The sequence below is a fragment of the Aspergillus vadensis genome (assembly GCF_003184925.1).
Source record: "Aspergillus vadensis CBS 113365 unplaced genomic scaffold BO88scaffold_19, whole genome shotgun sequence".
Classification (NCBI taxonomy): domain Eukaryota; kingdom Fungi; phylum Ascomycota; class Eurotiomycetes; order Eurotiales; family Aspergillaceae; genus Aspergillus; species Aspergillus vadensis.
In genome coordinates this window covers 206,742-222,888 of record NW_020292057.1, presented here as the reverse complement: position 1 = coordinate 222,888, position 16,147 = coordinate 206,742, and the positions used below count along the sequence as shown (strand labels likewise).

General features: G+C 51.5%; 6 protein-coding genes across 6 annotated transcripts; 3 read left to right on the top strand and 3 right to left on the bottom strand.

Moving 5' to 3' along the window:
* Positions 1–1,131: 1,131 nt before the first annotated feature.
* BO88DRAFT_345253 (karyopherin alpha) lies at positions 1,132–3,126 on the bottom strand (the record flags this gene model as incomplete). The annotated part of the gene is made up of 3 exons (XM_025703288.1): positions 1,132–2,034; positions 2,094–2,603; positions 2,893–3,126. 3 exons carry the CDS (start codon positions 3,124–3,126, stop codon positions 1,132–1,134), a joined length of 1,647 nt encoding a protein of 548 aa, XP_025560598.1.
* Positions 3,127–3,530: 404 nt separating this feature from the next.
* On the top strand, positions 3,531–6,147 carry BO88DRAFT_392349 (telomere-binding alpha subunit central domain protein). The gene is made up of 4 exons (XM_025705055.1): positions 3,531–4,092; positions 4,150–5,059; positions 5,125–5,488; positions 5,584–6,147. Exons 1-4 carry the CDS (start codon positions 3,838–3,840, stop codon positions 5,873–5,875), a joined length of 1,821 nt encoding a protein of 606 aa, XP_025560597.1. The 5' UTR covers positions 3,531–3,837; the 3' UTR covers positions 5,876–6,147.
* BO88DRAFT_489548 (CCCH zinc finger protein) lies at positions 6,148–8,286 on the bottom strand. Its single transcript, XM_025712711.1, has 4 exons — positions 7,965–8,286; positions 7,760–7,903; positions 7,365–7,701; positions 6,148–7,278 (listed from the first exon to the last, which is right to left on the bottom strand). The coding sequence occupies exons 1-4, from the start codon at positions 8,037–8,039 to the stop codon at positions 6,464–6,466; spliced, it is 1,371 nt and encodes a 456-aa protein (XP_025560596.1). The 5' UTR covers positions 8,040–8,286; the 3' UTR covers positions 6,148–6,463.
* A 179-nt stretch (positions 8,287–8,465) lies between these two features.
* On the top strand, positions 8,466–9,688 carry BO88DRAFT_406479 (putative translocon-associated protein, alpha subunit). The gene is made up of 3 exons (XM_025707154.1): positions 8,466–8,710; positions 8,785–9,218; positions 9,274–9,688. Exons 1-3 carry the CDS (start codon positions 8,639–8,641, stop codon positions 9,557–9,559), a joined length of 792 nt encoding a protein of 263 aa, XP_025560595.1. The 5' UTR covers positions 8,466–8,638; the 3' UTR covers positions 9,560–9,688.
* A 231-nt stretch (positions 9,689–9,919) lies between these two features.
* Positions 9,920–10,869, bottom strand: BO88DRAFT_455713 (DNA 5'-adenosine monophosphate hydrolase; the record flags this gene model as incomplete). The annotated part of the gene is made up of 2 exons (XM_025710887.1): positions 9,920–10,677; positions 10,767–10,869. The coding sequence occupies 2 exons, from the start codon at positions 10,867–10,869 to the stop codon at positions 9,920–9,922; spliced, it is 861 nt and encodes a 286-aa protein (XP_025560594.1).
* A 225-nt stretch (positions 10,870–11,094) lies between these two features.
* On the top strand, positions 11,095–15,606 carry BO88DRAFT_436901 (RNA helicase). The gene is made up of 3 exons (XM_025709590.1): positions 11,095–11,421; positions 11,509–15,058; positions 15,170–15,606. The coding sequence occupies exons 1-3, from the start codon at positions 11,179–11,181 to the stop codon at positions 15,439–15,441; spliced, it is 4,065 nt and encodes a 1,354-aa protein (XP_025560593.1). The 5' UTR covers positions 11,095–11,178; the 3' UTR covers positions 15,442–15,606.
* Positions 15,607–16,147: the final 541 nt, after the last annotated feature.

The window sequence follows — 16,147 nt, the reverse complement described above, 5'->3', positions numbered from 1 at the left end:
CGTTTCTTGATTTACATCTGTCTCTATTAAGCCTCCTTTGCCCCCGGACAATGAAGAAAATCTTCGCAATCTACCCCACATCATTTGTTTTCTTCGTTCCAGCTTCCGTAAGATCATCGGCCTACCTTTGCCTAGCAAATTGCTTGGGAAGTTCCTTAGTGCCCTACGGCCTAGGCCTACGGTTGTACAAATGTGCGTACCTGTGTATTTGTGTGATATGATTAGTCTTTGGTGCGAGAATGAGTATGCCTTGGGCAAGTCGGCTCGGTGTATTTCACTTAGTGTCAGGGTTACATGAAAAGAAATCAATAAAATCTATAAGATGTTTCATTGTAGGACATATACGGGGTGGAAAAGAAATTGTCAATTTTCAGGGCTAGGTTTACTATCCATCATGACTGGATCTGTTGGACCTCTTTGAACTATACTGGGTTTGTTCCTGTTTCTCTAAGGATTCCGAACCACATCCAGGGACAGAGCCAGTGGTCTGCGTATGCCGACACCAACGCCTAGTAGTATTCCTTTATTTTTGTCTGTCTAGGCGACGAGGGGACGGAAAGCACCTAAGCCCGCAAAACAACCACAACCGAAGGGATAATCCAGAGGAAATGAACAAGAATGAGACCGAAAAAAGAAAACAAATACGCCTGTGTATGAGGGATGCTACGGGGTGGTACCAGAGTAATAGGCACGTATAAAAAGGGGTACATGATGGTGAATCTTTATCGTTCGTGATGGTCAAAACAGAGGGGAAGAATCATGATACGGGAAGGGAAATTGGGGACGGGGGAGGGGGAGGGGGAGGACAGAAGGGGGTAAGAATGAGGAAACCTGGAAGGGCAAAACAAGAAAGGGTCGGAAGAGACTTCGCAAAGTTACTCCAAGGATGGCGAGAAGCCACACTAGACACCGCCGTTCTCGAGTCACGAGAAGCCTGGAACAATGAAGTTATAATCTCGTCCCAGAGCCTCCACGAACTCGAGGTTGAGGGTCCACATGGCGGTGTGGTGACCGCCAGGTGTAGATCTAGCGAGAAAGAATCGAAATAGATGGTTGCAGATCTCTCATGTGGGGTCATGGTTTCATTGCCAGTAAAATGCGTGTCAATTTTGTTTTTGTCTCTTTTGGTTTTTACATATCCATCGAGTCACCACCGTTGGCGAAGTTGAATCCGCCCTGCTGTTGCGTGGTGCCGAGGGCGAATCCAGTCTGGGTCTGCTGAGGAGCAACCTCATCAATGTCACCAGCCTCGTCCTCATCAGAGAAGTACTTCTCGATGATGTTGTACGCCTTCATGTAAATCTCCTCGTTGGCGTTGTTCTGGCAGTCATGGATCTTCTCCATACCACCGGCCTCTTCGATGAACAGGGCATAGCGGTTGACGTTCGCCTCAGACTGGCCAGCCTCCTTGTCCATCTCGCCAACCTTGAGGATGTTCTCCAGACCGTCCAGAGCAACCTGGATGATCTTGTTGTCAGGGCAAGCAAGAAGGTCGCACAGGGGCTTGATGCATCCCTGGGACACAAGGTAGCGGATCTGGTCAGGCTTCTGCAGACCACCGGAGGTGGCGTTGGAGATGGCCCAGCAGGCCTCCTTACGCGTCTTGAAGTCACCGTTGGCCAGCAGGTTGATCAAGGGAGGGATAATGCCGGCGTCGACGACGGCCTGGATCTGGCTGGAGTTACCAGCAGTGATGTTGGAGATAGTCCAGCACGCCTCCTTACGGATACCGTCCTTGGTGGAGCTCAGCAGAGCAAGGAGGGCGGGAAGAGCACCGCAGTTGATGATGACCTGGGTCTGGACATCGTCACCAGTGACAATGTTACCAACCGACCGGAGAGCGGGGGTCTGGACCGAGGTCGAGGCGTGCATGAGGAGCTCGACAAGACGGCGGGGGATGCCGGCCTCGATGACAGCCTGGATCTTGTCGTTGGCGCCATCGGACAGGTAGGAGATGGCCCAGCAAGCATCGATCAGGACCTCATCATCAAGCATGTAGATGAGCTTAGCAAGGACAGGAAGAGCGGGGGCAATCTGCGATATTCATTGTTAGCGACGACAGCTCGTTAGAATGAGCAGAGAGGATGACATACGGTGTTCCAATCAGGCTGAGGCGTCTTGCCGCGGCAGAAGTTGCTCAGGGTCCAGGTAGCGTTGCGCAGCATGCTCAGCTTCCGGCCATCGTTGATGAGGTTCAACAAAGGACGCAGAGCACCGGCGTTGAGGACAAAGTCACGGCATTGAGGGCTGTCACCCGCAATGTTACCAAGGGCCCAGACGGCCTGCTCACGGACATCGGGCTCAGGGCTGCTCAGAAGCTCGCAGAAGATCGGCACAGCACCAGCCTCGATAACGACCTGGGTCTGTTGGGCGGAACCGGAGGCAATGTTGGTCAAAGCCCAAGCGGCTTCGAACTGAACAAGAGTGTGGGGGGATCGGAGGAATTCAACAAAGCGGCTCACGACACCGGTCTCGATGACACGCTCAATCGGAGGGTTGCGCTCCTTGGAGAGCAATTTCCTGAACTTGGTGGTGGCTTGGATCTGCTGGTCGATCTGATCGGAGAAGACGCCCTTAACCATCTCGGGGAGCTCCACATTAAGCTAGAAAACCATCCATTAGCTAATTTGCACAGGAATGAACACATCTTTGCTAAGCGCAACGATAGTCTTGATGATGCTGTTCGTGTGCTTGTCTAGTCAGGGCCGAATGAGGGCTCGCCCGGCGGCAAAGCGGTGAAAAGCTCTCACTTGAGACGCATCTGGACAAGCAAGACCGACCAGAAAGAAAGATCAAAAACGGGCAGCCGACGGGCGCAGCTCCCGGTCGGGAAAGGAACAAAGAGATCGAACAATGGAGATACAAACAAAAAGAAATGCAGGAACCGCATACCTCACTCTCGATGGCGCTGGCCTCATCGTCACTCTCGGCAGCTACGCCGCCGCCCACACCAATGCCGCCATCGCGGGTCTGGATACCTCTCCTCTTGGCCAAATTCTCATCTCTCTTCTGCTTTCTGATTTCAACCTGTTGTTCCTCACGACGACGACGGAGCTCGTCAGGCCGGAACTGGTTCCGGGCCTTGAACTGAGTGCGACGATGCTCGGGGATGTAGCGCTCGGCCATGGTTGCTTGGGACACAGAGGGGTGAAAACAAAGCGCACCACAACCGGGTGTATTAGCTTAAGAAATGGGGGGAGGAAAAAGGAGATGAGGGAGAAAAGAAGAAGATGAAGTAAATAGCAAGATTTGGGAGATGGGAATCCCAGCGAGCTAAATAAGGGGATAGAGAAAGAGGCTAGACAAAGGAAGAAAGGACAAGCGCAAAGCTGAGATGGTAGAAGGAGGGGAAAAAAGTGTTGATGCTCTTCGGAGGTGGGATTGCCCAGTCACGGGACGCCGCTGATTTGCTGTTTTCGTCCAGCTCCGCCCGCAAGCGCCACTTCCGCCTAAGCGAAGTTGGCGCCGGTTCGTCTCATTTCTTTGCCTGACAATCGCGTCTGCTTGTTCCTTTATCTATATTGGATCAGTGGTCATCGAGAAACCTTCTGACGCTGTTCTGGAAACCGGCTGTCTTGCTAGCCATTTCTAATTCGGGCCATTCTGGTGGATGCGTTGTTTACGTGTATTACTACTGACTGCTCCACTCGGTCCCGCGTCGATCTATTCGCGGTTCGATCAACAATACTACTTCTAGTAACTTATTTATCTATATTAACAGCTAAGGAGATCCGAACTCGCAGCGTTCCAGTCCTACAGTGAATGCAGTATATGCATCAGGCTCTGTTCTACCGTGGCTCCAATATGAATTGTGCGACATAACGTAATTTCCACACCATGTCTCGCTTCGTGGATGTGTCCACTGCGCTCTCTGCGCAGGGCAGAGTAAGTGTCATTGGCGTCGTAGTCGACGTCTTCGGTGGAATATGGAAGTCTAGAGGCTCGTCCAGCTGTATCACCTTTACCATCAAGGACTCAGGTCTTGACAATGGACATACATGGGACGGGTTGAAAATCAAATATTTCAAAGACAATGAGAGCCATCTACCTCCCGTCCAAGTACGCGATGTGATACTGATACGAGATCTGTGGGTTCGTGAGGCATGACTTGACCACTTCATCGGCGACAGACTGACCCTTTGACTGCAGTTAAGAAATTTCAAAGGAGACCCGCTGGGAGTCGCTGCCCAGGACAGAGAAGTACCCTGGGCAATCTTTCGCTTGGACCCGGATCCCACGTCTAGTCCTGCACCCCTTTGTGGCCCTACACACTTTGAGCCATCACCTTCGGAGAAGATACATGCTCTAAACTTGATGAATAGCCTCCCTGCGGTCGATGGCTTCCGCAAAGCCCCGGCGCAGGATACTCCGCGTGGCACCTATCTTGTCCAGGCTGCAATTCCAAATTCCAAGCCTTATCCGCACAAGAAGCTCTCACTTGTCAAGGATATTGTAGAGCGAAATTATGTTGACCTCGTTGGGGAAATTGTCAAGATCTATACCAACGACAGTGAAAAGGTCGTCCTCTATTTCACCGATTACACGGCCAACGATGGTCTCGAAGACCGCCAAATAGAAGATGCCGGTGACAATGGCTTTGGCACTGAAGGAGATGTCTACGGATATCAAAAAAGACCCAAGAAGAAATGGACAGGACCTGCTGGACGAATGACCCTCACAATCACCCTCTGGGAACCCCATGCAGCGTATGCACGCCAACACCTAAAGAATAACGATCTCATCCAGCTATACAATGTGCATGTCAAGCGCAGTCGCATCAATGGGATCTTAGAGGCCAGTGTTCACACAAACCGCACGAATCCAAATTCAGTGAATGTACATACCTTGGACCGCCGCAAAGATACATTTGTCGAGCAATTCTTACAGCGTAGGACGGATTACTGGAAAGCGAATCCTCGGAAGCGGGAAGCGGAAAACGAAGCCCAGCAAGTTCCCAAGAGAAGCACTAAGAAACAGCGAAAGAAAGCCGAAAAGGTGGAAGAAGGCCAAGTTCCCATAACAGCAGCAAGCAGCAAGCGATATGCACCAAATGAGAACAGTGAGTCATGCTGTCTGCTTAATAGCCACTATGGTATCGTACAATTGATTGACAGTCTATGATAGTCATAGCAGGCAATCCGTCTGTCCCTACAATGTCCCTTGAAGCGATCCTCTCCAACAAACTCCATGACAACATCTCATATGACAACATACAGTACCGCTTCCCTTTCCAGAATTTCTGCTACCGAACCACAGTTCGTGTGGTCGATTTCTTCCCCCCACGACTGGAAGACTTCTCCGTCCCCGAAGACTCCTCCGGCGAGGGAACCTCCCAGAGAGATCCCGACCGGTTCATTAGATGGGAATGGCGCTTTTGTCTGCTCGTCGAAAGCGTCCCTCCTCCACCCGCAGGCCAAGCGAAAGAACAGATGAGGTTATTTGTAGCTGGCCCGGACGCGGAGTATCTATTGGGATTAACTGCAGTCGAGTAAGTGTTGCCGATCACCCCTTGCATAATTGATATAAAGTATGAAATTCTCGTGAGACCGATCCTCTAACTTTGAATCTTGCTACGTCCATTAGTCTAAGACGAAACCAACACGACCTAAAAGAACTCCGAGAAAAGCTCTTCATCCTATGGGGCGATCTCGAGGAGCGCAAGAGAGCGGCCCTGCACGATGGAAAGCAAGACATAGGCCCAGTTTCATGCAGACCTTTCAACTGTTGCATTCAAGAGTATGGTGTCCTTTGTAGACATCGTCCTGATACGGAGAACACCACCATTAATAACGAAGATGACGAGAATGGCTGTAGCCATGACGACTGCTTTGGCTGGGAGAGGCGCTTTGCTATGTTCATGACTACAATTTCATAATGCATTTTTGCAAGACTGCTTTCTTGGAATAACGGCGTGTTTTGCTGTTGTTTACATAGGGTACTTTGTTTTGCTTTTTGGTGCTAGGGTTATCTAAGGGCGTGAGTCTCAGGGACACGGTTTCGGGTATGCGAAACAAGAATGATGTGATAGTACTTCCATCGAATAAGTAATGTACAGGAGCTGAAGTATTGTATAATATCAAATACGAGAGCCCGAAGATGGTAGTACTACGACGAAGATATAGAATGAATTGCATATAGTTAGCGGGTGAGAGATTGGCGAAAATGTCATATTGATAGAAAATTTCACAGATTGAGTACCGAATTTAGGGATATCCATCAAGATATGTACCATGCGCAAGATAGTAGAAAATCAAGTGTAGGAAGCACGCCAGCAAACAGGGATCTTGGTGTTGATGGGCCAAAAACTTGTGGAAGAAAAAAGTCCAATCTTATCTGCGCGAAGCCATTACAAAGGCCAAATGAAAATACAACTTTTGTGCTAGAGCAATGCAGGTCCTGTTTCACGCTGCAAACTTGAAAGTAAAAATGGAGCTCGCTTCCCCAATTATTACACCCCCTGGTATTAGACCTTGGTTAACTTAACAATATTGGTGTCGATGCCGTGCGCGGCAGGATCAAATCGACAATTTGAACCCCAGTAACAATCTTTTTTCCCGGGCTCTGTGTGAGGGCACCGATGCCCATATGTACATTCCGGGTCATCGCAATCTAGTCCATATCGGCAGGGTGTCATGCGGGCGATGGCGGTTAAAACTGAAAGTTCACTTTTGGTCAACTTGCGCGAGTGGTCATGCTGACAGTTGTCAATTGTGCATTCTCCTAGGAGGTAATGAAGGTTGCATAATTTTAGTTTCTTCAGGCGATTCATCTCTTCTCGCGGGATGCTTTTAAAGTCAACGCGGTCTACACGTTGACCGTACTTGTTTCGTTCAACGATCTTGGGTCGTGCGGACATAACTGATTTCGATTGCACCACTTGGAATTCCCCAGGAGTTGATGGCCTGGCAGAAGTGGAAGACATCGACGTACTGGCGTTCGTTGACGTGCTGGTTGAGGTTCGTGACAGTGGCACTGCGCCTGGTTTCGGCGATGGAGTGAGAGCTGGAGGAGGTTTGGACGCTACTGCGGCTTTCCACGGGGCCCAGACAGGTGTTATTTTTGTATTTCGGAGGATTTCCGGGAACTGAGAGACTCTGTATGCGGCCTTGATCTTGGCCAGATCCTTTTCAAAGGTGATGCCTTCGATCAAGGTTACTCTTCCTACCAGGTCAATGTCTTCCATTATGTCCACCAAAATCTGGGCATATGCGTTGGTGTCGGCGCATCCTAAGAAGATTTGATGACAATGGCAGTTATATAGGTTGACTCTGAAGGCCTCTAGAGATGGCGGACAGCAGGTCAGCGCATCGTCCTGAGTAACATACCAATGTAAGTATCTTGGACAAGGAAGTCTTGATGCGTACCTGCGATCTTGTCATGTGCGTTGTCTAGTCCAGTATCCACAAGGTCGAACAGTGGATGGCCATTGTTGAAGCCCTTAGCAAAGCCCTCGATCGATGATGGGTCGGTGCTAATGACGCCTCGGACACACATCTCACTCAGACCTTTCAAGTTAACGTACATCCTCGTGATTATTTTTGGATTATCAAGGCCCGGGAAATTGCTGGCAACATAGTCTTTCAGGGCGATAGCAAGCTTATTAGCTGCAACTTTGCCACCTTCTTCTCCCCTTTGTAGGAACTCGTCCTTGAAGATGATGCCAGTTCCATCTAGTAGCACGACTATAAAGGGCTCGCGGTCCTAAAAGCGGACGGGCATCATTAGCACAGACCAAGCTGTAGAACTATGAAGCTCCCACCATAATGGCCTTGATCCTCGCGATATGCTGCATTAACTCCATTTCATGAAGCTGGATATCACGATTAAACCGCATTTCACGTTCATGATCGAGTTTCTCTTGCTGGAAGGCAGCCTCCAGCTCTGTCACACGCTGCAAAAGTTCCTAGGTGCAGGGAGTGTAACGTCAACATGGAGCACTTGATACTGTGATGCTGAGCGGCTACCTCGATTAGGATATTCTTATCTTGTTCTATAGAAGCCAGCTGTTTATATCGCTCGAGATATTCCGGGGCTGTCATGATGGACTAGGTAAGGTTTGGGCACTAATGGTTTAAGAGGGATAGCAAGTGAGAGAGAGGTCTTGGGAAGCGCCAGGCTATAGAAGCACCGAGAACGGGGAAGGGTTGATGGTAGGCGGCTGAAACGGCGACGATCGAGATTATGGAGCCAAAGAGAATAGCAGATTGGGCAGACAGCGGGGAAGTCAATACTATCGGGAGTGAATTTACTGTACAATCACGAAGAATGTGCGAGATCTACAGAGACCAGTGAACTGGACTGGCACAAGCCTAGAGCAAGTCACCATCAAAACAGCCGCATGAGGCGCCAACCAGTCACGAGCCGCCGGCCGGGGAGAGCTGGGGCTGAGTCAGCCCGCCGCATGGGGAACCATCCCAGCCAACCTGAGGCAGTATTGAGGCTACGTGGAGAAATTGCCCGTTTCCCCTTCCTCTCTTTCTTGCTGCTTCTCCTCTCCCTCTTACTTACTTCTCCCTCTCTTCTTCCTCCATCCATCTCTGGTCCGATCGCCTCTTCGATCTTTCTCTTCCCCACCCTTTCCCCCCTCTCCTCACCCTCACCCTTTCTCTTCTCGTCCCCAACTCCCGGTTCATTCACAATGGGTCGCTTTGGTTTCTTGTCCCTGGCTCTCCTTTCTGTCCAGGCCTTGATTGGCGGCAGTCTCGCGGCGGTATGTTCCCACTCGCGTGACTCTTATCGTTTTACAGTCAATTGAGTTGCTGACGCGATGTCGTATCTTATCAGGATGCTGCTGAGAAGGATGATCTCCCTGAAACCCAATTGCTTTCTGTCACGGCCCACGCCTCCTTCCCTGCCTCCGAGGAGATCTTCGGTGTCAAGCTTGTCAATGGCTACCCGACTGAAGCGCTGATCACTTTCGCCAATGAGGATGAAGTTCCTGTGACTGTGAACTTCATTGGAGGTTCCTTGTCGGCAGTTGAAGGAGAAAGCAGCCAGATTGTTCGCAACCTGACTGCGCACCGTTACAGCGTTGAGATCCCGGCCGGTCAGCAGGAGAGCGTCAGCTACAGCTTCGCCACCGAAATGCACCCCCAGGATTTGCTGCTCACTCTCGCTTCCGTCATCTCTGATACCAATGGCAACCTCTTCACTCTGTACGCCTACAACGGCACTGTCAGCGTCGTTGAGCCGGAGACCAGCATCTTCGACCCTCAGATGTAAGGCACATTCTCACTGCTCGTCCATAGGCCAAGCTAACCCGATTATTATCAGCCTCTTCCTGTACTTTTTCCTCCTGGCTTGCTTCTCTGGCGTCGTCTACTTCTTCTACACCGTCTGGATCGCTCCCTACTTCCCCCAGAAGCGCCGTGCTGCTAAGGGTCCCGAGTACAAGAAGTCCGCTGGTGCCTCCAAGAAGGAGGTCCCCGTTGAGGCTCCCAGCAGCCCCGCTGTCTCGTCTGCTACTACCTACAATGCCGAGTGGATCCCCGCTCACCACATCAACCGTCCTGAGGCCAGGAAGGTCAAGGGTGGCGCCAAGTCTAAGAACCGTGCCTAAATGGCCCTTGCAGTGCTGAGTCGATGGGTGATTTGTGAGGAGATTTTGGGAAGGGCTTGGAGTCGGAGGGAACCTTGGTTGGTTCTCTCAGCGACTCCGGAGTATGGCTAGCGGACTTGGGAAAGGGTCACTGAAAATGTGGCCCCACCGAGAGTTATTGCTGCCTTGGATTTGCGTGTACATTTACTTCAAATTGATATTCATAATCGAAGCTCACGCAATCAGCCAGGGGGACCGCATCGTCGGTTCCCCGCATCACTCCATCAGGTGTCAATTGAAGCTCAACCAAACATGGCAGAACGTGCCTCTAGCTCCCAGTCGCTTATACCGTCCTGCATGCATGCGGGCAGCCCCTGCGCCTCACAGCTTTCTCCATGCATCAAATTCCTCCTTCAAATGTAGCTTCAGCTCGGCGAATTTGTTTCCGAATTGCTTCCCACAGCGCCAACAGACAAAATCCCTCCGCAAGTAGCCTTGTTCATCCGGGTGCCTCCGCACATCATCTGGCGCGAGCGGAAAATCATCAATATTGACGAAAAACGGTGTAGAAAAGCTATTGTAATGCTTCCTATGCTTTAGACGATCGCTGAACCGATCCACGGAGATAACATGCACATGCAAGTGATTCATGGATGGATGCGCATGAATCCCACACATGATCTCCTGCTCCCAGTTTCTCCCCGGCGGCAGCTCCTCCAGCGGCGGTTCTACATTAAGCGCCTCTTGCCTTTCCTTATCCTGCGCCGAGTATTTCCCGTGTATTCGTCTGAGCTCTCCAGCCGCGAGTTTGCGGAGCTTCTGCGTTTCTTTCTTCACTTTTTCCAGGAACTCGGCGTCCTCGAAGGCTTCGAAAGGATGGAGGCGCGTTTTCTGGGGATCTCGCGGGAGAAGTAGGAGGTGGAGGGTTGCCTTGGGAAACATGTCGTGGATAACGACGAAGTCGTCGTCGTAGTATACTACTACGTTGGAGGGGAAGGATTCTGGTTTCGTGATGTAGACGCCTAGGCCGTCTCGGGGGCCACCGATGGCTCGCCTTTTAGAGGTAGGAGGAATGTGTTTGGAGGTGCTGGGATCGCCATGTTTGGGATGTTTAGGTTTTGGAGCCAGTAGTTCTGTAACTGAGATAGAATGATCAGTTAGTGGTTCCTGCATCTGGTATGCAAGGGGAGGGAGAGGAGTGAGTTGATGTTTTGTGTTCGGAGCGTACAGGCGTCTCTTTTCGCTGGCTTGGGTGGCTGCTGCTGCGCTTCTGCGGGCGCGACATCCTGTTCTGTGGGGCTATCGAGCTCCAGAGTAGGAGATTCAGCCATTGTAGTAATGTTGCTGGCTGATGAGTACAATGAGTGAGTGGTACAGAGCTGTTGTAGGTGAGATTCAGAGCTCTTTCTTATGATGCGGAGAGGCCGAAGCAATGCAATGCGATCAGCGGCGACTCCCCGCAGCCCTACCCAAAAGATCAAAGCGGCCTAGTGCGGGACAAGCCAACCGCGGAATCGTCTCAGAAACTCCCGTTGCTTCTTCTCAATATCAGGAGTGCTCTAGGTACCTTTTTGGATTCTCCTCAACGGCCTGAGTTACTCCACGGGCGTCTGCTCTAGACTATCTGTCATTTTGGAAACATGCCCCCCAAGAAAAAGAACGACGCCCGTGGAGGAGCCCCCAAACCGGGGACCAAAGCTGCCAAAGCTGCCGCCGAACGATCGGCGGAGACAGCGAAGAAAGCGCAGGCTTCTACAGAGGAGCCTAAGAAACCCTCAGTCAAGGAGGTTATTGGAGGCGCATCATGGACCGGAAAGCTGCCGGTCAATATGCTCGCGGAGCACTGCCAGAAGCAGAAGTGGGAGAAGCCTGAGTATACAATGGTATGGCCGATGATGGCCCATCTTCGTCTATCTAAATATCTAAAATTTAAACGGGCTCGTCATGCTGACAATACTATCGCATCACAGATTAAAGTCTCGGAGGGCTTTGTATCCTCCGTTATTCTGAAGCGCATCGATCCAAAGACTCGAGAAACTGTCGTACTCCCTCCTATGAAACCCCCTCCGTCCCACAAGCATCTCGCCGCGCAACCAACGGCGCTAGAGGCGCGCCATTTCGCTGCTGCTTATGCCCTATTTCGAGTTTGTAACATGAAGAATATTCATATGATGCTTCCGCCCACCTATAAGAAGCTCTGGAAAGAGGATTTTACGGAGATCAAATCGGCAGATACCAAGGGAGGGAAAGGATGGATGTACGAGGCAGATCCGTTCCTCGCCAAGCAGGAGCGAGAAAGTGCAGCTGCAGACTTGGAGAAGAAGCGGAAAGAGCGCGAAAAGACACAGGCGAAGGAGGCAGAGAAGACGGTTGACTTAGGACTGGGCTCTAGCGGTGATAACAGGGGCAAGAAGATCTGGTCGCAAGCACCAAAGGTCGACCTTGGGGGTAAAGTGCGCCGTGAAATCGAGGGTATACTGCGGCAGCACGCCATTTGGAATCCTTATAACGTGGAGATACCGGAACGCGAACGCAAGTCTATTGTCGATGAGCTTACTCAATTGGGCTTCCGGCGCAGCCACGTTGAGGAGGCGACGAGCACGTGCAAGGACCGGGAGGAGGTCCTGGAATGGCTTCTTATATACGTTCCGGAAGATGATCTGCCGCGTTGGTGTCTACCTGAAGGGTACTCCGCCGGTGTGAGCCTTGCCAGCGATGATCTTGCAAGGGAGGCCAAAATTAAACGGCTTGCCTCCATCGGCTACCCTGCTGACCTGTGCTCGCGAACATTGGATAGCAAAAAGGGTGATGAACTTGAGGCAGCAGAGTTCCTCCAAAGCACACTGGTGCACGGGTCGAGTTCTGCTGTCGACTCTTCGCCCATTGCGGAAGAGGATCTATGGGCAGAAGAGCAAGAAACCCTGGAGGCTATCTTCGGAGAACGGTACAAGCGAATTTCGCCTAAAGTCTGTGAAATTAAGAGTGAGGGATCAGAATTGCCGGAATCTTTGACCTTCCGTTTCCAAAGGCCTTCTACACATTATCCTTCAACCGTTCCGGTCATCTCTATCCTGGCCAAGGACATTCCAGCTTACATACGCCTGAGTGCTATACGCCAGGTGGTACAGTACTCTGAGGAGAACTTCTTCGGTGAGCCCATGATATTCAATATCCTGGACTGGCTGGAGGTCCATCTGCCGGAAGTTATGGAGAATCCAGGGCGTCTGAGGGATATCTCGACAGTTTCTGCTTCTCCAACTGCCACCGGATCTGTATCTCAACTCCCTGTTCGCCAATCGCGCAAGAAGGGCAGAGACGTGAACTGGCAGGCGGGCTCGCCGCAAAGCGTTGCGCTGAGAGAAGCCTGGGAAGCGAAGCAGGCAACCAAGGCCCAGCAAGAGATGACTCGGAAACGACAAGCTCTTCCAGCCTGGAACACACAGGACGCTATCATCCAGGCCGTGAACAAGTACCAGGTTACTATCATCTCTGGTGAGACCGGTAGTGGAAAGAGTACCCAGTCCGTCCAATTCCTGCTTGATGACCTGATCAAGCGAGACCTTGGCGCTGCCGCCAACATCATCTGTACCCAGCCCCGCAGAATTTCTGCCCTGGGTCTCGCAGATCGCGTATCCGATGAGCGATGTGCGTCGGTTGGTGATGAGGTCGGATACATCATCCGAGGCGAGTCGAAGGCCAAGGCAGGCACAACCAAGATTACATTCGTTACAACTGGTGTTCTGCTCCGTCGCATGCAATCTGGCAGCGGTCCCGACGGCAATGTTGCAAGCTCCCTCGCGGATGTCACTCACGTCGTGGTGGATGAGGTACACGAACGGAGTCTCGACACCGATTTCCTTCTGGCTTTGCTGAGAGATGTCCTCCGCTATCGCAAAGACATCAAGGTCATTCTCATGAGTGCCACTCTCGATGCTGACATCTTCATGAACTACTTCGGCGGTAGCAAGTCCGTTGGATTCGTTAATATTCCAGGACGGACCTTCCCCGTGCAAGACAACTACTTGGACGATATCATCCGCGACACAGGGTTCTACCCTGAGTTCTCTGAACGCGACTACGAGGAAGAAGACGCCGTATCATCTGCCCAAGCTGACGAGTCCCTTGGCAAGGTCCTCCGCAGTCTCGGAATGGGCATCAACTACGAGTTGATCGCCTCCACAGTCAGATACATAGACGCCCAGCTAGGCGACCAGCCGGGAGGCATCCTAATCTTCCTCCCCGGAACGATGGAGATCGAACGGTGCCTAAACGCTGTGAAGAGAATCCCCAACGCCCACCCACTCCCCCTCCACGCATCTCTCCTCCCAGCCGAACAACGGCGTGTCTTCCTCAGCCCTCCCAAGGGCAAGCGCAAGGTCATCGCAGCAACCAACGTCGCCGAAACATCCATCACAATCGAGGATATCGTAGCCGTCATCGACACCGGCCGAGTCAAAGAAACAAGCTACGACCCCCGCGACAACATCGTCCGACTGCAAGAAGTATGGGCATCCCAAGCAGCCTGCAAACAACGACGTGGTCGAGCCGGTCGTGTCCGCGCCGGTACATGCTACAAGCTCTACACACGCAAAGCAGAGGCAAACATGGCACAGCGTCCCGACCCCGAAATCCGTCGAGTACCCCTCGAGCAGCTCTGCCTATCCGTCAAAGCCATGAAGGGCATCAACGACGTCGCCACCTTCCTAGCCAACACCATCACCCCACCCGAAAGCACCGCGGTCGAAGGAGCCCTCGACTTCCTCCACCGCGTCGGCGCTCTCGACCACGACAAGCTAACCGCCCTGGGTCGCTACCTCTCCATGATCCCAGCGGACCTCCGCTGCGCAAAGCTGATGGTCTACGGCTCCATCTTCAGCTGCATCGACGCCTGCGTCACCATCTCCGCCATCCTAACCGTCAAGAGCCCGTTCGTCTCCCCACGCGAGAAACGCGAAGAAGCCAACGCCGCAAAGGCCTCCTTCTCCAAAGGCGCCGACGGCGACCTCCTCACTGACCTCCTCGCCTACCAACAATGGTCCGACCGCGTCAACGCCCAAGGCTACTGGCAAACCCAATCCTGGTGCTCCGCCAACTTCCTCTCCCACCAAACCCTCCGCGACATCTCCTCCAACAAATCCCAACTCCTCACCTCCCTCAAAGACGCCGGCCTCCTCCCCGTCGACTACTCCTCCTCAGACTCAGACTCATCCTCATCATCCTCCCACTGGAACCGCAACGCAACCAACAAACCCCTCCTCCGCGCCCTAATCGCCGGCGCCTTCCAACCTCAAATCGCGCAAATCTCCTTCCCCGACAAGAAATTCGCCAGCTCCGTCACAGGCACCGTGGAAATCGACCCCGACGCACGAACAATCAAATACTTCAACCAAGAGAACGGCCGCGTCTTCATCCATCCTTCCTCCGTCTGCTTCTCAGCCCAATCATATCCCAGCTCATCTGCATATCTCAGCTACTTTACCAAAATGGCCACGAGTAAGGTGTTTATTCGTGATTTGACGCGTAAGTCATCCTCCCTACTCCCCTCCATCATCATTATCCCTCTACTCTACATACATATTTATCCTATGAAAGAACTATACTAATAATCATGAATATGATGATGATATATAGCATTCAACGCCTACTCCCTCCTCCTCTTCTGCGGATCCATTGACCTCGACACCGCAGGTCGCGGCTTAATCGTCGATGGATGGTTACGGCTGCGCGGATGGGCTCGGATCGGTGTTTTGGTGTCTAGGTTGCGGATGATGCTGGATGAGGTTATTGCGTTGAGGATTGATCAGCCCAATGGTGGTGCCGGGGGTGGTGATCAGGCGAAGACGGCGGATAAGGTGGTTGAGGTTGTGAAGAGGTTGATTGAATTTAATGGGTTGGATCAGTGAGGGGGGTATTGGGTGTCTTTGTATATACTATGATATTTTCTGGGTGAGTTGTTTTGGTTACTACTGGTGAGGATTTCTTGGGGTAGAGGTATGGATATATAGTAAGGTGCTAGATGCTAGATGAGAGATAGATGATGCAAAAGTTACTAGATGTTGTTGAATGTCATGACGAATTTGATGTTACTTATTGGCCTGGGTTCCTAGATACTACGATGTATAGTTCTTCTAAAGCTGGAGCTAAAGAGATAGATCCAATGGCATTAACTGGTGGGTCATAAACCTGGATAATAATCCACAGAACGATGCATGCGGTAATAGACGAACGGTAAACGTCATTTCCAACGAAACAAAGGAAATCAGAGGGCAATGGATTATAGCGATGCTCAGGCGAGCTCGCCGTTCGTCGTGAAAATTCCGTGGATAGCAGCAATCTGCCGGGAGCGTGAGACAAGTCGTGATAGTCGAGAAAGGTAAAAGAACACAAGGGCATAACGACATAGGAGAGAAATGAAGAAAATGTAAAGGAGGGATTGTAAGAAAAGACAGCCATCGACCCATTAACTCCCAAACCCGGACTGCTTGCATGAATCAATTGTCGTGCAAATCATTAATAAGAAAAGAAAAAAGAAATGAAGTAAAGGCAAAAGAACTCCGTCACCCTGACATCCGATTTCCGATCACGGCATCGGTTTTTCTTGCGTGGTCT

Coding starts and splice junctions, on each gene's coding strand:
- BO88DRAFT_392349 (XM_025705055.1), top strand. CDS start 3,838: ATGTCTCGCTTCGTGGATGTGTCCACTGCGCTCTCTGCGCAGGGCAGA. Junction 4,093..4,149: donor TACTGATACGAGATCTGTGG/GTTCGTGAGGCA, acceptor CTTTGACTGCAG/TTAAGAAATTTCAAAGGAGA. Junction 5,489..5,583: donor TTGGGATTAACTGCAGTCGA/GTAAGTGTTGCC, acceptor TACGTCCATTAG/TCTAAGACGAAACCAACACG.
- BO88DRAFT_489548 (XM_025712711.1), bottom strand. CDS start 8,039: ATGACAGCCCCGGAATATCTCGAGCGATATAAACAGCTGGCTTCTATA. Junction 7,702..7,759: donor CGAGGATCAAGGCCATTATG/GTGGGAGCTTCA, acceptor GTCCGCTTTTAG/GACCGCGAGCCCTTTATAGT. Junction 7,279..7,364: donor CGCACATGACAAGATCGCAG/GTACGCATCAAG, acceptor CGCCATCTCTAG/AGGCCTTCAGAGTCAACCTA.
- BO88DRAFT_436901 (XM_025709590.1), top strand. CDS start 11,179: ATGCCCCCCAAGAAAAAGAACGACGCCCGTGGAGGAGCCCCCAAACCG. Junction 11,422..11,508: donor AGAAGCCTGAGTATACAATG/GTATGGCCGATG, acceptor ATCGCATCACAG/ATTAAAGTCTCGGAGGGCTT. Junction 15,059..15,169: donor GTTTATTCGTGATTTGACGC/GTAAGTCATCCT, acceptor GATGATATATAG/CATTCAACGCCTACTCCCTC.
- BO88DRAFT_406479 (XM_025707154.1), top strand. CDS start 8,639: ATGGGTCGCTTTGGTTTCTTGTCCCTGGCTCTCCTTTCTGTCCAGGCC. Junction 8,711..8,784: donor TTGGCGGCAGTCTCGCGGCG/GTATGTTCCCAC, acceptor GTATCTTATCAG/GATGCTGCTGAGAAGGATGA. Junction 9,219..9,273: donor AGCATCTTCGACCCTCAGAT/GTAAGGCACATT, acceptor GATTATTATCAG/CCTCTTCCTGTACTTTTTCC.